The sequence below is a fragment of the Coregonus clupeaformis genome, chromosome 12, assembly GCF_020615455.1.
Source record: "Coregonus clupeaformis isolate EN_2021a chromosome 12, ASM2061545v1, whole genome shotgun sequence".
NCBI lineage: Eukaryota > Metazoa > Chordata > Actinopteri > Salmoniformes > Salmonidae > Coregonus > Coregonus clupeaformis.
Window position 1 is genome coordinate 39091702 of NC_059203.1, and position 24666 is coordinate 39116367.

Genomic DNA, 24666 nt, shown 5'->3' on the forward strand with positions numbered 1-24666 from the left:
AGTTGGAAATGTCAGAGTTTCCTAGTTCCGACTAGCACGTGAACGCAGCATAAACCCACCAAGATTTATTTTTGCGCAAAGGTTTCTTCAGAGATGTTGAAGGGCGTAATGTGTATAGTTTGTGAATTATTGTAGCTCCTCAAAATATGTAAATAGTTTTGCTTGAACATATGAGGGGATCATTTTGTTTTGAGCTAAACCCATTATAAGCACACTTCCTTGTGGGTTGAGGGATGTTATTGAGTGAAGATGTCAAACAGATCCAATTTTGATACATTGTAAATTCTTGTAGGCCTACACCAGATGGACACCCTCCCTAAAAGTAACTTTGAGCTGCCTTGTAAAATCTGAATATACTCATACCTTGCTGATTTAAAATAAAGACCATTAGAAAAAACATGGGCAAGATATAACACAGTGTTTATTGATATTTTTAGGAATTCCCTCAGTGGTTTCAACTTGCAGGTGATAGGCCTACATGGAGGAAACAACTGCGTTTTCTGTCAACAACCCTCACAACACCCTCACATTTTCCTCCAAATTTTTTTGAAGTCATGTTGAAGCTATTATCATAAAGATAATATTTTCCAGTACAGTGGCTACTTGGTTAGAACGTTTGCCTTACGTCAATGACTGTATTATGCTCTGGTGCCACTCAATGATGGTTGTTCCTGTTGTGTGTAGAATAGAAATAGAGGGCGGGGACTAAGGCAAGAAAGCGCAAAGGATTAACCAATCAAGGGATTCAGATACAATTTGTGGGCCTGCACGTTATAATATATTATAATATATATTATTATCAGAAACTGGTGTGTATTTATTCCGCCTAATCTGTTGCAAAACGTTTCTTAAACGGAAGCAAACGAAATGGGGCGCGAGCTACCTGAATTTGTCCAATGGAAACTCGTTTTGCTCTCTTTGCTTCCGTTTGGTTTTTAAACGGTAAACGGGTTCGGTACTGAACACACGCTTGATGTTGACGTTACCTGTGCCTCAGTGTGCAGCACAACATAGCCACCCTTAAAGAGGCTTTTAACATCGATGTTTAGCCTGTGGCTAAAGTAGTTGAATTTCCTATTGACAGTATTAAATGAACGGACTTTACGCAATAGTGAAAGACACCGGATAATCTTAGCTAGAGAATCGGTATTGTTTTCGGCTGATTTGGAATTTATGTCTAATTTCTCATCCATGCTAACATTAACTGGCTGGCTAAAATTGATGATGTGAGATGAGGCGGCAAGCGACCACATAGCTATCCAGCTAGTTGAAGAATACTCCAAGGAAAGAGAAGGAAAGACTGTTCACTTCTCTCACTCCTTTAACGCCAACTGGAATATCTTATTTGTTTTGACGATATGGTGTTTAACTCGTGAGCAAATGTCTAAGTTAGAGTTAATGTTAGTCTAACATGACACGCGCCACAGTTTCCCCACTTTTCAACTGGACCCAAGACTAGGGACTTTTCCTCAATGGAATTCAAGTAGTGGTAAGTGCCAGCTAGCCTGACCACCCATTTCTCTTTTGATATCTCCACCAGATGTGTTTTCGCTGGGCCTACAATGTAATTTGTTTCCAGCCAACAGTCTGACCCTGCCACACTTTGTTTGGTAGCTAAGCCACGTACTGTATGTGCTTAGCTACAGTGCCTTGCAAAAGTATTCAGACCCCTTGTATTTCTTCACATTTTGTGTTACAAAGTAGGATTAAAATTGATTTAATTGTCATTTTTTTGTCAACAATCTACACAAAATACTTAAATGTCGAAGTGGAAATAAAATTCGAAAATGTTCAGAACTGAGCTGCAGGACAGGAATGAATCTGCTCAAGGGATGTTACCATGGCATGAGGCTATTGGTGATTTTAAAACAGCTAGAGTTCAATGGCCTAAATGAAATCCAACACATCACTGAGTAACTGCCTCCTTATTTTCAAGCATGGTGGTGGCTGCATCAAATCAAATTTTATTGGTCACATGCGCCGAATACAACAGGTGCAGACATTACAGTGAAATGCTTACTTACAGCCCTTAACCAACAGTGCATTTATTTTAAACAAAAAAAGTAAGAATAAAACAACAACAAAAAAAAGTGTTGAGAAAAAAAGAGCAGCAGTAAAATAAAGTGACAGTAGGGAGGCTATATATACAGGGGGTACCGTTGCAGAGTCAATGTCGCGGGGCACCGGCTAGTTGAGGTAGTTGAGGTAATATGTACATGTGGGTAGAGTTAAAGTGACTATGCATAAATACTTAACAGAGTAGCAGCAGCGTAAAAAGGATGGGGTGGGGGGCAGTGCAAATAGTCCGGGTAGCCATGATTAGCTGTTCAGGAGTCTTATGGCTTGGGGGTAGAAGCTGTTGAGAAGTCTTTTGGACCTAGACTTGGCACTCCGGTACCGCTTGCCAGTGCGGTAGCAGAGAGAACAGTCTATGACTAGGGTGGCTGGAGTCTTTGACAATTTTGAGGGCCTTCCTCTGACACCGCCTGGTATAGAGGTCCTGGATGGTAGGAAGCTTTGCCCCAGTGATGTACTGGGCCGTACGCACTACCCTCTGTAGTGCCTTGCGGTCAGAGGCCAAGCAGTTGCCATACCAGGCGGTGATGCAACCAGTCAGGATGCTCTCGATGGTGCAGCTGTAGAATTTTTGAGGATCTGAGGACCCATGCCAAATCTTTTTAGTCTCCTGAGGGGGAATAGGCTTTGTCGTGCCCTCTTCACGACTGTCTTGGTGTGTTTGGACCATGATAGTTCGTTGGTGATGTGGACACCAAGGAACTTGAAGCTCTCAACCTGTTCCACTACAGCCCGTCGATGAGAATGGGGGCGTGCTCAGTCCTCTTTTTTTTCCTGTAGTCCACAATCATCTCCTTTGTCTTGGTCACGTTGAGGGAGAGGTTGTTGTCCTGGCACCACACGGCCAGATCTCTGACCTCCTCCCTATAGGCTGTCTCATCGTTGTCGGTGATCAGGCCTACCACTGTTGTGTCGTCGGCAAACTTAATGATGGTGTTGGAGTCGTGCCTGGCCATGCAGTCATGGGTGAACAGAGAGTACAGGAGGGGGACTGAGCACACACCCCTGAGGGGCCCCGTGTTGAGGATCAGTGTGGCAGATGTGTTGTTACCTACCCTTACCACCTGGGGGGCGGCCCGTCAGGAAGTCCAGGATCCAGTTGCAGAGGGAGGTGTTTAGTCCCAGGATCCTTAGCTTAGTGATGAGCTTAGAGGGCACTATGGTGTTGAATGCTGAGCTGTAGTCAATGAATAGCATTCTCACGTAGGTGTTCCTCTTGTCCAGGTGGGAAAGGGCAGTGTGGAGTGCGATAGAGATTGCATCATCTGTGGATCTGTTGGGGCGGTATGCAAATTGGAGTGGGTCTAGGGTTTCTGGGATTATGCTGTTGATGTGAGCCATGACCAGTCTTTCAAAGCACTTCATGGCTACAGACGTCAGTGCTACGGGTCGGTAGTCATTTAGGCAGGTTATCTTAGAGTTCTTGGGCACGGGGACTATGGTGGTCTGCTTGAAACATGTTGGTATTACAGACTCAGTCAGGGACATGTTGAAAATGTCAGTGAAGACACTTGCCAGTTGGTCAGCACATGCTCGGAGTACACGTCCTGGTAATCCGTCTGGCCCTGCGGCCTTGTGAATGTTGACCTGCTTAAAAGTCTTACTCACATCGGCTACGGAGAGCGTGATCACATAGTCATCCGGAACAGCTGGTGCTCTCATGCATGCTTCAGTGTTGCTTGCCTCGAGCGGGCATAGAAGTGGTTTAGCTCGTCTGGTAGGCTTGTGTCACTGGGCAGCTTGCGGCTGTGCTTCCCTTTGTAGTCTGTAATAGTTTTCAAGCCCTGCCACATCCGACGAGCGTCAGAGCCAGTGTAGTATGATTCAATCTTAGACCTGTATTGACTCTTTGCCTGTTTGATGGTTCGTCGGAGGTCATAGCGGGACTTCTTATAAGCGTCCGGGTTAGAGTCCCGTTCCTTGAAAGCGGCAGCTCTACCCTTTAGCTCAGTGCGGATGTTTCCTGTAATCCATGGCTTCTGGTTGGGGTATGTACGTACGGTCACTGTGGGGACGACATCATCGATGCACTTATTGATGAAGCCAGTGACTGATGTGGTGTACTCCTCAATGCTGTCTGAAGAATCCCGGAACATGTTCCAGTCTGTGCTAGCAAAACAGTCCTGTAGCTTAGCATCTGCGTCATCTGACCACTTTTTTATTAACCGAATCACTGGTGCTTCCTGCTTCAGTTTTTGCTTATAAGCAGGAATCAGGAGGATAGAGTTATGGTCAGATTTGCCAAATGGAGGGCGAGGGAGAGCTTTGTATGCGTCTCGTGTGTGGAGTAAAGGTGGTCTAGAGTTTTTTTCCCTCTGGTTGCACATTTAACATGCTGGTAGAAATGAGGTAGAAAGGATTTAAGTTTCCCTGCATTAAAGTCCCCGGCCACTAGGAGCGCTGCATCTGGATGAGCATTTTCCTGTTGATTAATGGCCTTGTACAACTCATTCAGTGCAATCTTAATGCCAGCATTGGTTTGTGGTGGTAAATAGACAGCTATGAAAAATATAAATGAAAACTCTCTTGGTAAATAGTGTGGTCTACAGCTTATCATAAGATACTCTACCTCAGGCGAGCAAAACCCCGAGACTTCCTTAGTATTTGATTTTGTGCACCAGCTGTTGTTTACAAATATACACAGACCGCCACCCCTTGTCTTACCAGAGTCAGCCGTTCTGTCCTGCCGATGTAGCGTATAGCCTGCTAGCTGAATGTTATCATTGTTGTCGTTCAGCCACGACTCCGTGAAACATAAGATATTACAGTTTTTAATGTCCCGTTGGTAGGATAACCGTAATCTTAAATCGTCCATTTTATTCTCAAAAGCTTGAACGTTGGCTAATAGGATTGATGGAAGAGGCAGTTTACTCGCTCGCCGTCGGATCCTTACAAGGCACCCGGATCTGCGTCCACGATATCTCCGTCTCTTCCTCACGCGAATGACGGGGATTTGGGCCTTGTCGGGTGTCTGTATGATATCCTTCGCGGCCGCCTCGTTGAAGAAAAAATCTTCGTCCAATGCGAGGTGAGTAATCGCTGTCCTGATATCCAGAAGCTCTTTTTGGTTATAAGAGACGATGGCAGAAACATTATGTACAAAATAAATTACAAATAACGCGGAAAAACACACATAATAGTACAATTGGTTAGAGGGCTGTAAAACGGCAGCCATCTTCTCCGGCGCTGACTAGTGCGCAGGGGTGGTATGGGTATGCAAATCATGGTATGGGTATGCAAATACTGGGGCGTTTTTCAGGATAAAAAGAAACGGGATAGGGCAACAAAAACAAAAAATCTCTGTGTGTATCCTACCTGCCCCTTTTAAAGTACTACTTAAGTAGTTTTTGGGGTATCTTTACTTTACTATTTATGTTTTTTATTTTTACTACACTACATTCCTAAAAAATATAATGTACTTTTTACTCCACACATTTTCCCTGACACCCAAAAGTACTCATTACATTTTGGATGCTTAGCAGGACAGGAAATGGTCCAATTCAAGTCCCCTGTAGCTCAGTTGATAGAGCATGGCGCTTGCACTTATCAAGAGAACATCCCTGGTCATCTCTACTGCCTCTTGATCTGGAGGACTCACTAAACACACATGCTTCCTTTGTAAATTATGCTGGAGCGTGCCCCTGGCTAGCTGTAAAAAAACAAACAATTTGTGCCATCTGGTTTGCTTAATATAAGGAATTTGAAATAATTTATACTTTTACTTTTGATACTTAAGTATATTTAAAACCAAATACTTTTAGACTTTTACTCAAGTAGTATTTCACTGTGTGACTTTCAATTTTACATGAGTAATTTTCTATCAAGTTATCTTTACTTTTATGACAATTGGGTACAATTGGGTACTTTTTCCACCACTGGTAACCAAGAAGCTTGATCTTGACATCTAGCCACGTATTTCAAAATACCCCGGTATATGGTATGAATGGTATATCACACAAGCCTAATCAAAACACAATAATGTTGAATTTCTGCAATTGAATTGGCTACAATGGATTCACAAGTTTGGGCAGCACAGTACAGTACAGTGAATAAAAGTATAGTACTCTAGAGTTGCGTTCAGTATTGTACACACTAGAGCACACTAGAGTTGAGTACACTATAATGTACTGTACTGTACTAAACTCTACTAAACTCTACCTTACTGTACTGTACTCTACTGTAATGAACTCTACTGTAATGTACTGAACTCTACTGAGCTCTACTGTGCTGTACTTTGATGTCCAATTTTGTGAAACATAGACGTCTATGATTGGTTCAGATTTGGTCCGAGCAACCAAATTTGGTCTTGTTTTGGTGCAGAGCTTATAAAAATAATAGTAATACCCAAATATGCAAAGGAGGCATATTTATACCTTTGTGTACCTATTTAGGATACATCACCATGGAAAATGACATTCATATCCATAATTATGCTTCTCTGTGTAGTACAGATGAGGGACCCATGATGAAATTCTGTTACCGCAATTATTTTACCGGGTGTAGCCTAAATCCACTTCACTTACTGTAGTTCATCAACCAAGAGATTTTTTCAAAGCCAATGTGTCATGTCTTAGCTGACACCCTATTCTTTCTGCAGACATCGTTGAATCTTAATTCGGACCAGATATTTAAGGTTTCCTATGGAGGATTGACAGTATAATTTAAAACAAAATATTCTCATTCAAGTCAACATTCTCTGATGTGTTGTCCTCCAACCATCTTTGTGGTACCATTTGAAAGTTGACATTTAAATTGTATTCCCATTTTAGTATGTTTATCAGCCAAAACATGACACCCAACCTGTATTCAAGAGCATGTTGTCTCAACCGATGGGGGGCGCAACACAACCTTAGATTATGTAAAATAGGGTCTAAAATACAACATATGCAAATATGAAAAAAAATGGGAGTTTACACGTTTTTAGATAATTGATCTTAAAGGTAAAAAAATTATCATGTTTATTAAACGTTTTTTTCCAATAAATAATAAAATAGTTTGACAACACTGTTTGTAAGCTTTTAAATGATATCAATCTCAACCGTTTATATTTTCAGTGATGAAGACATGGATGTCTCATGTTATGGTGGGGTATGGGCAATTCCATGATAACGGAATTGAGCTGTGATTTCTTTCACTTAAAATATATGACAAACAAAAACCATTGATTTCAAAGTTTAACAAACCATACAACTCTGCACAAGGACTACTTTTAACAATTGACACTGAACATTTGATAAACACATTTACTGGAAGAACTGTGCAAATGCAATGTTTGGTAACACAATTTCAGTAGAATCTCCCTCCGTTTATTATGTGACCACATTTTCCAAAAACTCTGTTAAATCTCTGCTCCGAAAGAATTAGGTGTTAGCTATGACATTACACCTTGAGTTTGAAAAAATCTCTTTTGGTTATTGAACTACAGTAAGCGATAACGGAATTTCATCATGGGTCCCTGACCTAAATGCATCATTATGGATATGAATGTCATTCTCTTCATGGTGATGTATCCTAAATAGGCACACAAAGGTAGAAATATGCAATATCCTCCTTAGTATTATTCTACACACTGGCTATTATTTTGATGATCTCCAGCACCAAACAAGACCACATTTTGTTTGTCCCTACCGGACCAAATCTGAACCAATCATAGACGTCTATGTTTCACAAGTTTGGACATCAAAGTACAGCACAGTAGAGCTCATTAGAGTACTACTGCACAGAACAGTAGAGTTCAGTACAGTGCATAGATTATAGTAAAATAGAGTATAGTTCAGTACAGTAGAGTTTAGTACAGTAAAGTAGAGTACATTATAGTATACTCAACTCTAGTGTGCTCTACTGTGTACTGTACTGAACTCTGCTCCACTATTCTACTCTACTGTACACTACAGGACTGTAATATACTGAACTATACTCTACTCTACCTTTCTTTACTGTACTGAAGTCTACTTTACTGTACTGTGCTGTCCAAACTTGTGAAACATAGATGTCTATGATTGCTTCATATTTTAAATGAAGGCTAGTCCGGACCGGACCAAAAAATAACTTTTCAACATTCATGGACGTCCAGTGTCGGTCGGTGCTCAGTGTGTGAGGATGCTGGTTGCAGTAAATGGAAGGAGAAGGGCTCATGGGTAGGTTTCAGTAGGAGCTGGGACAGGACATTAATGAGGGAGGGAGAGGGAGACTGTCCAGACTTTTCACACTCTTGCTTTGACCACCAGACGACAGAAAGAGAAAGAAAACAGGCAACAGCTGAACATAACAGTATGCTAGGGGGAGGGAGGACAGTAGCAGTAGACCCAACTGTGGTTTGTACTATGATTTCCCATTATAGCTAATTCAATTGCAGAAATTCCGTTACTATTTTATTTTGTTCTGCTACCAATTTGGTAACAGAATTTTGAGTTTTAATCACTTAATAATTCACAAACTGATATCAGTAAAAACACTAACTAATTGACAGGTCTACCTTTACTGTTACTTCTGGGAACTTTCATTATCCTCCCTCCTCATGAGGGAGAGAAATGACAAAATATCTGAAAGAAATGTTGTTTTTTGATAACGGAATTTCAAGGCACAAGGCAATATTTCTTAAACTTACAGAAGGCAGAAAAATGTATCCTAAACTAAATATAAGTGTTGATATTAGTTGGCAGGGGTCTTTACTTCAACATTATTGTGTTTTGATGTATTTCTAATACCTTTTAAGCCTTTTCTGGTAGATATTTTCTAAGACCCCTTTTCCATCTGTTTGACAAGAAATCAAAGCCTTTGCTTATTCCAAATTTTTAGGATGGAAAATGGTTGGAAATATATATATGCCTTTATTTCTGAAAAATATAGACCCTTAGCTTTCATTTGACACGTTCCTATGAACTTCACATGTTAGTGCTCATGGGACCTTTTACATGGAAATGACTGAATGCAAAATGGGTTAACTTTGGCATTCAGGTCCAAAAGGTTACTTTCTGATCACTTCTACAATGGGCAAATATGTATGGAAGGTTTAGTTCAAATCAAAGGGGGTGCTGTCAAAAAGTGACTCAATTCAAATGGATTTAACCCTCTAGCTGTCTTCCCCCCAGCCCAGTCAAAGCTATTCGCTGCTCTGGCACCCCAATGGTGGAACAAGCTCCCCCACGATGCCAGGACAGCGGAGTCACTGACCACCTTCCGGAGACACTTGAAACCCTACCTCTTTAAGGAATACCTGGAATAGTATAATAGTAATCCTTCTACCCCCCTTTACTACCACTGTCTTATGTCTAAACTAACACCTGACTTATTTCACCTACTAGCACTGACTTGTTTAAAGAAATGTACTTATTGTGATTGAGATGTAGTTGTCCCTGATTGCACTGACTTTGCTCACAGCTGCTTGTTTTAAGAAGTGAACTTACTGTGATCAAGATGTTGTTGTCCCACTGGCTATCCTAAGGTGAATGCACCAATTTGTAAGTCGCTCTGGATAAGAGCGTCTGCTAAATGATGTAAATGTAATATGATCACCATCGTGTTGCTTTACAAAGTTTAGTACTTTATAGGCCTATTTTCTGTTTGTGCAGTCTTCTAGGAACCACAGTGTGAACAGCTTTGATAGAATAAAGTTTCAGAGGCTCAGGTTCCTTTTCTCCCTGCTGAATAGTAAACTGTGTTCTCCTCAGAGGGCTTAGGTTTAGGTTTTTTTATGCGAATGTATCATCTTATCATGACTCGGTACCATATACCAGGTACACATTAACAGTAGGCCAGGGCAATGTATATTTGTATGCCTATAAATCCTCTTCAATTAGCAGTCTTCTTTCCTGGAGCCAAATTAAATAGTGTATTTATCTTTAATTCTTCATACGGAGTGCAGCGTTGTGAATAACAGTAGCCTAACTGCTTAGAAGATCATGGTGTGCCCTTATATGCTTTAAAAATGGATAAAAAGGCATGTGTCATCCATGTTATTTAGAACAATGGGGTCTGCGCCTCTGCAGAATGTGGAGTAGGACCAGTCCAGACTGCTGGATAATAGGACCTGAGTCCAGACTGCTGGATAATAGGACCTGAGTCCAGACTGCTGGATAATAGGACCTGAGTCCAGACTGCTGGATAATAGGACCTGAGTCCAGACTGCTGGATAATAGGACCTGAGTCCAGACTGCTGGATAATAGGACCTGAGTCCAGACTGCTGGATAATAGGACCTGAGTCCAGACTGCTGGATAATAGGACCTGAGTCCAGACTGCTGGATAATAGGACCTGAGTCCAGACTGCTGGATAATAGGACCTGAGTCCAGACTGCTGGATAATAGGACCTGAGTCCAGACTGCTGGATAATAGGACCTGAGTCCAGACTGCTGGATAATAGGACCTGAGTCCAGACTGCTGGATAATAGGACCTGAGTCCAGACTGATAGCTAATAGGACCTGAGTCCAGACTGATCAATAATGAACTTGAATTATCAAGTGCAATAAAGTTCACTGTCTTCTTATCCCCCCCAGGTGAGGACAGCCGCATGGCAGACGAGCTGTACAAGAAGGTGCGCATCCTGTGCTGGGTGATGACGGGGCCCAACAACCTGCAGAAGAAGGCCCGCCACGTGAAGAACACCTGGAGCCGCCACTGTAACGTGGTGGTGTTCATGAGCTCTGTGGATGACCCTGACTTCCCCACCGTGGGCCTGGGCACCAAGGAAGGCCGCGACCAGCTCTACTGGAAGACCATTCAGGCCTTCCACTACGCCCTGGAGAAACATGGCAACGAGGCCGACTGGTTCCTCAAGGCCGACGATGACGCCTACGTCATTGTGGACAACTTGCGCTGGGTGCTGGCCAACCACACGCCCGAGCACCCGTCTACTTCGGACGCAGGTTCAAGCCCTTCACCAAGCAGGGCTACATGAGCGGCGGGGCAGGCTACGTGCTGAGCAAAGAGGCCCTCAGGAGGTTCGTGGAGTGCTTTAAAACCAAGGTGTGCACCCACACCACCCACGTGGAGGACCTGGCCATGGGCCAGTGCATGGAGAAGGTGGGGGTGGTGGCTGGGGACGCCAGAGACACTGTCCTCAGGGAGACCTTCCACCCGTTTGTCCCCGAGCAGCACCTCACTGCCAAGTTCTCCAAGAGCTTCTGGTACTGGAGTTACTGCTACTACCCCATCTCAGAGGCAAGTACGATACAGTAGAGTATCTCAATACTGTGACTATCTATTTGTAAAAAATAAAATGTTTGATAGGTAGTTAACGTTAGCTAGCGCTAATCCGTTGTACCTGCACCAAATCTCCGGTATTTCTTATCCTACAGCTTGTTATTCATCTTCTTTTTAAAATGTTGTAAATGTTTTGAGTACTTTTATCTCCAAAACACGTTCTCTCTTGTTCTTCTGCAGCAGACATATAGAGAGATTCTCAATTGGGCAAAAGTCTGACCTCTCCTTGACTCCTCCGTCCTCCCTCCTCATTGACTCGGAAACTGATAAGTGGTCGAGTCCTTGCGGAGAGTGTCAATTCATTAGTAGGCGAACGAAGGTATCACGGAAGTGTTTTAAAATCCTCCACACCCCCTTTCAATCAGCTGTTTTCTTGAAGGAGAAAAGCATGCACACATTTAAAAACGATATGCTACTTATCCTTTTATCTATAAATGTCTTGCACAACTACAGTTGAAGTCGGAAGTTTACATACACCTTAGCCAAATACATTTAAATTCAGTTTTTCACAATTCCTGACATTTAATCCTAGTAAGAATTCCCTGTCTTAGGTCAATTAGGATAACAACTTTATTTTAATAATGTGAAATGTCAGGATAATAGTAGAGAGAGTGATTTATTTCAGCTTTTATTTCTTTCATCACATTCCCAGTGGGTCAGAGGTTTACATACACTCAATTAGTATTTGGTAGCATTGCCTTCACATTTTTTTACTTGGGTCAAACGTTTCGGGTAGCCTTCCACAAGCTTCCCACAATAAGTTGGGTGAATTTTGGCCCATTCCTCCTGACAGAGCTGGTGTAACTGAGTCAGGTTTGTAGGCCTCCTTGCTTGCACACGCTTTTTCAGTTCTGCCCACAGATTTTCTATAGGTTTGAGGTCAGGGCTTTGTGATGGCCACTCCAATACCTTGACTTTGTTGTCCTTAAGCCATTTTGGCACAACTTTGGAAGTATGCTTGGGGTCATTGTCCATTTGGAAGACCCATTTGCGACCAAGCTTTAACTTCCTCATGATGCCATCTATTTTGTGAAGTGCACCAGTCCCTCCTGCAGCAAAGCACCCCAACAGCATGATGCTACCACCCCCGTGCTTCACGGTTGGGATGGTGTTCTTCGGCTTGCAAGTCACCCCCTTTTTCCTCCAAACATAACGATGGTCATTATGGCCAAACAGTTCTATTTTTGTTTCATCAGACCAGAGAACATTTCTCCTAAAAGTATGATCTTTGTCCCCATGTGCAGTTGCAAACCGTAGTCTGGCTTTTTTATGGCGGTTTTGGAGCAGTGGCTTCTTCCTTGCTGTGCGGCCTTTCAGGTTATGTCGATATAGGACTCGTTTTACTGGGGATATAGATACTTTTGTAACTGTTTCCTCCAGCATCTTCACAAGGTCCTTTGCTGTTGTTCTGGGATTGATTTGCACTTTTCGCACCAAAGTACGTTCATCTATAGGAGACAGAACGCGTCTCCTTGCTGAGTGGTATGAAGGCTGCGTGGTCCCATGGTGTTTATACTTGCGTACTATTGTTTGTACAGATGAACGTGGTACCTTCAGGCGTTTGGAAATTGCTCCCAAGGATGAACCAGACTTGTGGAGGTCTACAATTTTTTTTCTGAGGTCTTGGCTGATTTCTTTTGATTTTCCCATGATGTCAAGCAAAGAGGCACTGAGTTTGAAGGTAGGCCTTGAAATACATCCACAGGTACACCTCCAATTGACTCAAATGATGTCAATTAGCCTATCAGAAGCTTCTAAAGCCATGACTTAGTGTATGTAAACTTCTGACCCACTGGAATTGTGATACAGTGAATTATAAGTGAAATAATCTGTCTGTAAACAATTGTTGGAAAAATTACTTGTATCATGCACAAAGTAAATGTCCTAACCGACTTGCCAAAACGATTAGTTACCGGAGTGTAACTCCAGTTCTATGAGTGGAGCGGAGCCCCATAGGGGAGCTCTGCTCCTAGTGGTTTACCCTCTGCCCTAAGGCAGCAGCAGCCTGAGACAAAATTATGCACACACCTACAGCCAATAGGAGTACAGGTGTCCCTATAAGAGGGGATGCCTCCCCTCAATCAGCCTCCCGAGATATTTTTCTTCAGCGAGACTAGAGAGGGTCGGCAGGGCCTTAAGTCCTATGGGGCTCCGCTCCACTCATAGAACTGGAGTTACACTCCGGTAACTAATCGTTCTATATCGTGGAGCTCCGCCCCCATAGGGGAGCTCTGCTCCTAGTGGTTTAAGGCGGAGCGTAGCGCTCCCAAAATGTACTCCCTGCCGAGCCTAACACTTCCCATCGAAACGAGAAAGTCAGGCCTAGCAATGGCTGCAACCGAGTCCCGCAGTACTGCAACTAAAAACCCCTACGGGTGTCACAATATACCGCGTCATCGGTTAAAGACCCGCCCCACCTAGTCCAATGGCAATGCCAATGACTAGTGGGCAGATCACCAGAATAGAAGCCATACTAATCTGTACTAGCAGATAGATGTGCCTCAATATCCTGTGAAAACACTACCGACCACTAATGGAATGACACCAAGTGTCACTCTACATTGTAAACGCGGTAGACCGCCTCACTCACTCAATGGAATCCCAGAGATTAGTGGGCAGGAACAAAAACATGAGTCATACTAACTGAACAAGCAGATAGATGACCTCACATTCTGTTAATCAACGCATGCCTCTACTGTACTGACCCTGTCAGTCAGGATTCATGCCACAAAATATGTTTTCTTATCCAAAGCGGACCTGATGGAAACCCTGTCCATAGTCCTGCTTTTCCCTCTCTTCCTAGCTCAAGATCTCCCTTCAGCTATGCTGAGTACAGACCGAGCCAAAGAGTTAGAAAACACATCTATCAAAAACACGTCTTCCTAACCAAAGCGGACCTGATGGAACCTATGTCCACAGTCCTGCTTCTCCTCTCTATCTTGCTCGAGATCTCCCTTTAGCCACGCTGAGTACAGATCGAGCCAGAGAGTTAGAAGACATATCTAAGAGATAGAAACGGATAAATGGAGACGGCGTCGACCAGGATGCTGCTCTACAGATATCCTCTACCCCTGTTCCTCTGAAAAGGGCAGTAGAAGCCGCTACTCCACGAGTGGAGTGAGCCCTGATACCCTGAGGCAATTGCCGCCCCGCTGCCTCATAAGCTGTCTCAATGCCTTCACAAAGCCAGTGAGACAACCGCTGTTTTAAAGTGGTCTACCTAGTGCAGCCGCACCGTGACACACAAACAACTGAGGCGATGACCTGATCGCTGCTGTGCGCTCGACGTAACACGCCAAAGCGCGTACCGGGCACAGGCAATGGAGCTTTTCCTCACTCCTCTCTCTATGAGGAGGAGGAGAAAAAGCCCACAGCTCCACGGTCTGTGACCTATATGAACTCTTAATAACCTTCGGCACAAATGCCGGGTTAGGACGTAACACTGCTCTGCTCAGGTCACCATTGATGGCCAGGCAGTCAGGTCTCGTCGAAAGAGCACACAAATCACTAACCCGCTTAGCTGTAGTCAAAGCGAGCAACAGTGCTGTCTTAATAGACAGCATCTTGAGGGGTATTTGATTCAATGGCTCGAACGGCGACTTACATAGCGCTTTGAGTACCAAAACCAAAAAATCACACTGAGGAAGCGTGACTCTAGGTGTTGGCCTAAGTCGCCACGTTCCTAATAGGAAGCGTTTCACTAGAGGGTGGCTAAAGACATTGTCTCTGCCAAACCCCTCATGACAAGCTGAAATCGCTGCTGCAAACACCCTAATAGTGGCAGGCGATTTTTGCTTATCAAACATGAGCTGTAGAAAAGAGAGAATACTCTCCACCTGACAGCTCATGGGGTCTACACCTTGTGTGACACACCATCGTGAAAACACGTTCCATCTACTGGCATACATCTTAGAAGTGGAACTGGCACGTGAACCCTGTATGGTCCTGATCACTGCATCAGATAACCCACGGCGCTCTAGCCTGTCCCTCTCAGCAGCCAGGCCTTCAGTGGTTGGCCGATTATGGGCAATTTCCCTATCGTGCCTCCCGCCTGAGACAACGCGTCCCGTCGATGGTGGAATTGGCCAAGGTGGCGCAATCAACATCTGACTCATCTCCGCAAACCACGGAGCCCCCGGGCGATCGGGCGCTATCAGTATCACTGACAGCCCCCCTGACCTCACCCTGGCTAGCAGTGGGAGAATGCAGGACAGCGGAGGGAATGCATACAGGAGAACTCTCGGCCACGGTTGTTGCGCAAAGGCGTCCCTTCCCAGTGGCGGTTCGTCCTGTTCCCTCAGAGAGAACCACAGAGGACATTGCGCGTTCACACGTGACGCGAATAGGTCCACCTGGGCTCTCCCGAATTGTTCCCAAATCTGGAGAACAATGTCCGGATGCAGACACCACTCGTCGTCTCGAGGACCCCCTCTTGACATGAGGTCTGCTCCTACGTTCAAGTAGCCCGGAATGTGTGCTGCTCTCAATGAGCGAAGGTGCTCGTGAGCCCACAGCCACAATTCCTCTGCCGCCCGATGGAGAGCAGGAGACCTGACTCCTCCCTGGTGATTTATGTGAGCTACTGTGGTCCGGTTGTCTGACCAGACCAGCACATCGCGACCCCGAAGGGTAGATGCGAAGTGGGTCAGAACCAGTCGAACCGTTTCCAACTCCAAGAGGTTGATATGACGACCTGATTGAGGCCACACACCTCCTATCGCTTGAGTCTGACATGTCCCTCCCCATCCTGTCAGGGACGCATCCGTGAATACTGGGATGTGAGAGGACACCTTTCCTATCGGGACTCCGTGCGTGAGAACGTGCGGGTTTCTCCAATAGTTCAGATCTGCACTGAGCGAGAGTGGAACCACCACCAACCGATGACGTTGACGCAATGGGTCTAGACTTAGTTGGGCGAACCATCGCTGCATCCTGCGCATATGCAGGAGTCCCAGCGGAACCACAGAGTGGGCTGACGACATGAGACCCAAAAGTGACATGATCGACAGCGCCGTCACCGTGTGATTCGGACGACACTTCCTTAGGGCTAGCAACAAGCCTCATCCTCACAGTGTCTAGCTGTATCCCCAGGTAGACAATCTGATGAGTGGGCCAGGGCGCGCTCTTTTTCCAATTCACAGCAAACCCCAGACTTGTGAGATGCATCACTGTCTGTGTTGTGTGAGTGATCGCCAGCTCTGCTGACGAGGCGAGAACCAGTAGGTCGTCCAGGTAGGCTAGTAGCCGTATTCCCTGACGACGCAACGGTTCCAATGCCGCCTCCACACACTTGGAAAATGTGCGAGGTGCCAGGGCGTACCCAAATGGCATCCTCGTGTATTCGTACGCCACCCCTTGAAAGGTGAACCGCAGAAACTTCCTGTGACGCGGCTGAACCGGCACATGAAAGTACGCGTCCTTTAGGTCTATGCTCGTACAAAAGTCCCCTCTCTGGACACATTCCAGCAGACGTTTTGTCGTTAGCATTCGGAAGGGCCGTTTGGTTATGCTCTCGTTGAGAATGCGTAAATCAAAATCGGCCTCACTCCCCCGTCTTTTTGGGCACTAGGAAATAAGGCGAATATAGCCCTTTGTTCCTTTGCTCCCGGGGAACTACTGTCACCGCCTCCTTCACCAAAAGTTCCGTAATCTCTGTCATCAGAGCGGCCACTTTGTCTGGCGTTTTCATCACCGTCTCCACCACTCCCTGAACGGGGTGGGGTCCGGTGGAATTGGAGAGCATAACCCTTCTGCAACGTCTGTTCTAGCCAGCGTGAGAGGGTGCAGCTTCTTCGCCACTGCCAGCAATGCAGAGAAAGTGGCTGGGCACGAAGCTGTGGTGCATCCAGTAGGAAGGACCTGTATTCCTCTATGGCCCTTACCGCCACTGTTCCCCAACATTGAAGTGGTGGAACAGCCCAAGGTGGGCCTCCCGTGAAAGGGAGAGGAACTATCAATGTGTTCTGAGAAAGAAAGAGGAGCAGGGACGTCGGTTAAACCCGTAACCGTCGTATTCCTGCCCTCCTTGAACGCATCGCGGGTCTGAATTGCGCTGACCGAGGCCACAGCCTGCGGCAGGGCACCATCCCCAGCAAGCGATTGCGTCATCTTAGGTGACTGCAATTCGCTATCAGAGCCCTTCACTACAGTACTCCTAGAAGTCTGTAGTATGAGGTCTCTATGAGGTAAAACAAGGCGGCGCCTTGATACCTTCTTAACTTTCACCTTCTGTGTGTGTTCAACTCTGCACCCCTGGTGGGTTGATTCACGCTCAGTGTGGTGAGTACTGGCTCGTTCTGTCAGGGGAGCTGATACTTTGGTTATACCCATAACCCTAGTAATCCTGCCCTCCGTGAACGTAGCATGGGTCTGAATCGCATTAACCGAGACCTTGGTCTGCGATAATGCGCCGTCCCCAGATAGCTGCTGTGTTACAATGCCTGGGGGCGTCGATACTCTGGGCACCTTGGTGACCGCGGTAATCGGGCCCTCCGTGAACGCAGCATGGGTCTGGCTCGTACTAGTGGAGACCTTAGTCTGTGCTAGTGCGCCATCCCCAAATAGCGGCTGCGTCCTCATGTCAGAATCTGACCGGGACTGCTGCCTTCTATGTAAAGCACTTCTTATACGTGAAGTGTGATGTGACGACCTGATTGAGGTCTTCTGGATACCTACTCTTAGTGCCTGTTCAGCAACGCACCCTCGGTGGGCTGAGCGGCTCTTAGAGTGGTAAGGAAGAGAGGGTGAGATTTGAACGCTCTCGGACGTATTATGGAAAAAGAGGCTATTTTTGACAAAGTCAGGTGGAGCCAACTCTTTATTAAATACATCAACAAAGGCATTTACATCAACACCCATCCCTTCAACCGAAGGGTGGGGGGGAACAGTGGGCACGTTCGACACCATCGATGCGTCCTCCATCCTCTCCCCCGCGTCCCGTCACGTACGCCTCCTCTTGCCTCCCTTGGAGGGCCAGGTCGGCGTCCTCGTCACCTCCCTCGCCGGCTGTAGTGGGGCTACCGTAGCTGCTGGGAGGGCCGGGCCCGTTCCCTTGCTGCTCGTGGCCGCCGGATGACGCCGATTACGCCACCTCGCCGTAGACCCCGGTCTACTTAGAGGGGCGGAGGTAGATGGCCTTTGGGATGGAGGGGGGCCGAGTCGTCCTGCCAACGGCAGGTGCTTGGCCAGCTGCTTCTTCTCCTCCTCTAGCTTAGAAAAACGCTCCGTCGCCTCTTTGACTGCGACCCCAAAGAGGCCGTCGTCAGAGAGGGGGGCGTTCAAGAGAGACGTCCTGTCTGCCTCTTTCATGGATGTCAAGGACAACCAGAGGTGTCGTTCCCCGACCACCGAAGTGGCCATGGACCTCCCCGCGCAGACTGCGGACGCCTGTGTCAGGTGGAGTATTGCGGCAGAAATTCTGGACGCCTCCTCCACCTCCTCCGGTGCCAGCTCTGTCTTGCCCGTGGTTAAACGGGACAGAGAGGCCGCCTTCCTTGGCCTGGAATAAGGACCGCCCTCCATCATATCAACCTCCGGTGCGGAGGGAAGAGGGGGCAGCCTAATTACCAGCCGTTGAGCAGCTCTCTCAATGAGACCCAGAAAATCCGATCTCAGAGAGGCTGCAGCGAAAGAGAGAGCTTCTGATCTCTCAGAGCTCGTATCCCCTTCGCTATAGGGACTACAAGCCCTCTCGCTCTCCAAAGGAAAGGGGGGCTTGAAAGTATGAGGGACGGGGTCCGACTGTTCCATTGGAATGCCAGACCCCTCCTCAAAGTCCCTATCTTCCCCAGAGTCTGCGCCGTCGGACGACGCCTCTGAAGCAGAGGCTAGTATCGACAGCACATCCTCAAGGGGGATGTCCTCCCTGAAAAACGCCCAACGCTGCTTCCTCTCCTTTAAAGAAAGGAGGGCGCAAGAGGCGCAATTCGGGGGACTGCAGACGCCTTCCTTGGCATGCTGGGATCCCAAACACACGAAACATAGGTCGTGGTGGTCACCGGCCGCCATGGAAGTGCATCTGCACTGAGCTCTGAAAAGAGCTTTTGGGGGTGGAAAATCTCCCGGTGTGCTCATTTAGACGACGTTGATGACTGGAATATCAACGGCGTTTTTCGTCCTGAGTCTTGTGCTTCGTCTCTTCTTGGCTCTTCAGTCTAGTCATCCAGTCGCTGAAGAAAAAGGGAGCCCTCTTATAGGGACACCTGTACTCCTATTGGCTGCAGGTGTGTGCATAATTTTGTCTCAGGCTGCTGCTGCCTTAGGGCAGAGGGTAAACCACTAGGAGCAGAGCTCCCCTATGGGGCGGAGCTCCACGATATAGAACTATAGTTTGTTAACAAGGAATTTGTGGAGTTGTTGAAAAACACGTTTTAATGACTCCAACCTAAGTGTACGCCCATGGGGCGGCGCACAATTGGCCCAGTGTCGTCCAGGGTAGGGGAGGGAATGGCCGGCAGGGATGTAGCTCAGTTGGTAGAGCATGGCATTTGCAACGCCAGGGTTGTGGGTTCGATACCAGTATGAAAAAAAAAAGGTATGCACTCACTAACTGTAAGTCGCTCTGGATAAGAGCGTCTGCTAAATGACTAAAATGTAAATGTTAACTTCCGACTTCAACTGTAACTTAATTTGTTTTTATCACTCTATACTTATGGGGGGGAATTCACCCCTGTAAACGTAATTTGCTTGATGACACACAAGTAGAGGAGAGTCTCATTTCATACAAGCACATTTGTTTCCACGTTTGTTTTTCAAAAAGAGGAGAGGACAGAGGAAAGGTGAGCAACACCAGTTGAGATTCTCCCATATAGGGTTGCAAAAATCCCCAAATCCCTGTTTTTCCAGAAAACCCAGTTGGGAAAACGTGGTAATTTTGGGAAAGTTACCTGATTTTTGAAACCCTAAGTGAGCAAATGTTTGGAACATTGAATCACAATAAAATCGCAGTATCAAATCGCAATACATATAGAATCATGATACATATCGTATCGACACCCAAGTATTGTGATAATGTCATATCGTGAGGTACCTGGCAAAGAAAAACATAATTACCAGACTGATCAATAGACCTAGGTGTCATGGACTATTTACTGAATGCCCAGGATAATACCAGGTGTTGATAATAACTGTCCTATTTAAACCAGTTCTACCAGTGCTGCTGCTATGCCAATGTGGCCACAGTTAATGAGTGGGTAAAGCCTTTTGGCCCAATTATCTTTCACCTTGGCTTTATCCTGATACACACATGTAAAGCAGCTCATTCTTTGATATGGCTTTGTTATGGTTTAAAAAGCAATCAGTTATTCCTTGGATTTATTGGTTTTACCATGTGTAGGCTATTCATTGTCAGTGGGATCTAACTGTGTGGCAAGTGTGACTATGTGGTTGCTATAGTATTGTACTACCTGGTATTTTGTATAGCATCTCGGGAGATGTCCTTATTGAACCAAGGCAGAACTGGGACAGGTTGAAAGAAAACAGGGAAAAACAAGGGACTGATTATGTTCCCACGTAATAGTGTGTAATCAACTTTTTGACTTACTGACAAAATGAGACTAGCACTACTATAGCATTACTAGTACATTGTCCCCTGTCCAGTATGTTGTTGTGTAATGCTAAACTGATCAAAGGCCTTGGTCTGCCCTCACTGTCTGTACCCTTCCCCATCCTGGCTCTAATCCTGGTGTTTTGTACCCTAGGGGGCAAATTGCTGCTCGGACCTGTCTGTGTCTTTCCACTATGTGGACGCGTCCCTCGTGTACCTGTTGGAGTACTACACCTACCACCTGCGTGCCTTTGGCTACAGGTACCGCTACCAGACCCCGGGCCCCCTGGGCTATAAGATGGAGGCGTGGGACGGGTCAGAGGGGGGACACTCGTACTCCAAATAGCAGCCAGCCATCCCGAGGGTGCCGCTGGCGAGGGGGAGGGTCCGTCCAGGACAGACAGGAAACAGGAAGTGGTGCCTCCTGCTGATGCAGGGGAGAAAGACCCACCTGCTGCTGCAGAGGATGAGTAGCAGTAGCAGCCTTGTTTGTCTGTATGTCTGAGAGGAGTGTGTGTGGGTATGCTTGCTTTTGAGCATGCATGTTTTTACACATATGTGCAAGCACCTGCACAAGTGATTACTGAAGTGAAGAGACGGTGCAAACTGTGGTGCCTCCAAAGAAGCGTGCAGGTGGTGATGGATCTGCAAAGAATTTCTACTGTGACTGAAAGATTGGTCTTTTGGCTGTGGGTTGGTTGGGTTGTCACTGGCGGCAACCCCATCCCTTTTTAGTCTGTGTAAAATAGTTTGTTTTATATTTAACATGATTGTTAACTCATACCAGTTTTAATCCATGTTGTTTTAATTCCCTCAGTTCTTGAACCACTGTCTTAAGACACATCAAATAACTGGATGTACTGGCTGGTTTAGGATCAGATAGAATAACTGGATTTACTGTTTGATTTAGGATCAGCTAGAATAACTGGATTTACAGCTTCGCCTACCCTAATAAAAACCTAAGCTACAAGGGGTTGAAAACCAAACCTGGTCTTAGATCTGCATTTATACCCATAGAGACAGGTGAAAAGATTATCTGTAATTAGACGTGAAGAAGACCAGCAGGTCGTTCAACCTCACTGATGCCCCCACTCCTTTTGGAGAGGGAGAAAGAGGGAGAGAGACTTTAATCCTAGGAGACCTGGCTTTCTCTCTTCTCTATCAGCCCCAGTAGCTTGGGCCTTATGAATCATGATTGTATGCACCGTCAGCTGCGCATTTTGACCCTGCACTGTGACAAGTCTGAGAATGATCTTTTCAGAGAGGAAGAATCTCGTTGTTTATACGTTCCACAGATATAGGCCAATAGGAAGGCCTTTTGTTGGGAGGTGGAGATGCCTTTTGGACATGTCGTTTGAACCTACCTGTGCATGATCAATTCAGTTATCTGTTGGATTAGATTATATTTTGTTCATTTGTTTTATTTTTGTTTTATTTATACTGAACCAAAATATAAACGCAACATGTAAAGTGTTGGTCCTATGTTACATGAGCTGAAATAAAAGATCCCAGAAATTTTCCATATGCACAGAACGCTTATTTCTCTCAAAGTTTGTGCACAAAATTGTTTACATCCCTATTAGTGAACATTTCTCCTTTGCCAAGGTAATCCATCCACTTGACCGGTGTGGCCAGAGAATTGAATGTTCATTTCTCTACCATAAGCTCCAACGTGGTTTTCAGATGTTGAGGTCCTGGGCTGGCGTGGTTACACGTGGTCTGCGGTTGTGAGGCCGGTTGGACGTACTGCCAAATTCTCTAAAACGACGGCTTATGGTAGAGAAATTAACATTAAATTATCTGGTAACAGCTCTGGTGGACATTCCTGCAGTCAGCATGCCAATTGCACACTCCCTCAAAACTTGAGACATCTGTGACAAAACTGCACATTGTAGTGGCCCTGTGTAATGATCATGCTGTTTAATCAGCTTCTTGATATGCCACACCTGTCGGGTGGACTGATTATCTTGATAAAGGAGAAATACTCACTAGCAGGGATATAAACAAATTTGTGTACAAAATTGGAGAGAAAGGCTTTTTGTGCGTATGGAACATTTCTGGGCTCTTTTATTTCAGCTCATGTTGAGCACACTTTACATGTTGAGTTTATATTTTTGTTCAGTATAGTTTACATTCTTTTCAAAGGGAACGGTGTACAGAACTGTATCTAATGTTTATTTATGTTGGCAGTGAACATATATATTAGTGTGAGTGTATATGTGTGTTTAAGAAGAGTTTGTCTGTTGATTGAATGTATTTAATTAAAAGTGCTGTAACCTGCATATTAAAGAAATACATATTTTACTTTACCTTTTGGGTCAATTGTGCTTTCTTCTGTTTGCATGGGATCGGGGGGGAGGGGTCATTTAGCTATAGGGTCATATACGTGGTCATTATAGGGGGGTATAACCATACTTTACAGTATGTTCTCAAAGGTGTGAGTTTACTCAGCTGTGTATTTCTTATCTCTCCCCACCCAGATGGGCTGAATTAGACTGATGTATTGACTGAACAGTAAGCCTGATGTGAGGTGACAATCATCTGAGGCACTCCAGGGGCTACCAAAGGTTGGTTGGTATATTATGCTGTTCAACAAAACCCTTCATCTGGTAGAAAGTAGACATGGTCGTAATACATTAGGTAACATAACATAGAAATAACGTTCAATACAAAAATAACATTACATTCATTTGCAATACTTTACATGTGTGTTACATATATCCATTCATTCTCCTCTTATAGTGGTGACAAAAAGGAAAAATAGTCGTATCACGGCAAGACAATGGTTTCTTAGTGGAAAATAAAGTAACTCAGGATGAATGACGTGTATACAGTCTGGCGCAGTGCAGTCTGCTGTGCTGTGTTTGGTTGGTTGAAAGGGAGGAGGCGGGACCCTACACACCGGGTACAAACCTGAGCAGAGATGGAAGTAGAAAAAATGTAGCGCAAAACTCAGTGGTCAGATCAGATGACAGAGCAGCACTAACAGCAGCACAACAGTCCAGCCAGCACAGGGCTGATAACTAGTACAATCTTAGAGGCTTTCTGTTAGTGATTGTTTAATCGTTTAATATGAAGATTCAATTCATATTAGACCATAATGGTCTCTAACAGATATGGGTCTCAATCACAGATTACTTTGGAGTGTTGTTTTTGTACTGCTTGGTCATTTCATGTAAAAGTCCTACTTGCCTCAGTCTCCCTTTCTTGATGAGAATGCCTCCGCTTGGCTGTGGGTATGCCGCCTCCCTCCAGGGCTGAGGGATGGCTATCAACATGCACAGATCAACAAGTTAAACAAGCTTAGTTTGTAAACATGTTCCCCAGCAATCTTTAGCCATAAACTACTTTGGCATTTAGGAATTCCACAAAGTGCCACTAGAGGACAGACTGTCTCCAGCTTTTGCTTTCCCTCTCTACCCAGCCTCAGCTCTGTGTAGCCTATAGTAGCTAGTTACTCACCTGACCCGGAGCTCCTGCGACCCAGGAGGCCCACAAAGACATCATCCATGTCTCCTACAGAAAAAGAGGAGTCTTGTTCTTTAAAAACTTTATCATTACATACTGTATGCAACAGTGTTTATCATTACATACTGTGTCCAAGATGTTGGATACAATTTTACTTACTGATCTTACTTCTTCGTGACGGTAGAGCATTTACACCTGGAAATAATGATTGCATATTACTGTACAGTATGTTGTTACCACTGTTAAGAGTCCATCTAAATGCTGCATTTTACTGAATTTGTCTTCAGATGTATTAGTCACAGACAAGCTGCCTTCGATAAACCTACTGTATATCTGCATAAATCCATAATGCATGTGGCCATCCATATTGAAGAGC

The 24666-nt window shown here is 45.3% G+C and overlaps 1 protein-coding gene across 1 annotated transcript; it reads left to right on the plus strand.

Annotated features, from left to right (window-relative positions):
• Positions 1-963: 963 nt before the first annotated feature.
• Positions 964-22286, plus strand: LOC121578529 (glycoprotein-N-acetylgalactosamine 3-beta-galactosyltransferase 1-B-like). Its single transcript, XM_041892896.2, is given in 4 exon segments — positions 964-1489; positions 10573-10917; positions 10920-11236; positions 20977-22286. Coding segments are annotated over 3 exon segments (840 nt in total). The 5' UTR covers positions 964-1489; positions 10573-10586; the 3' UTR covers positions 21169-22286.
• The last annotated feature ends 2380 nt before the right edge of the window (positions 22287-24666 follow it).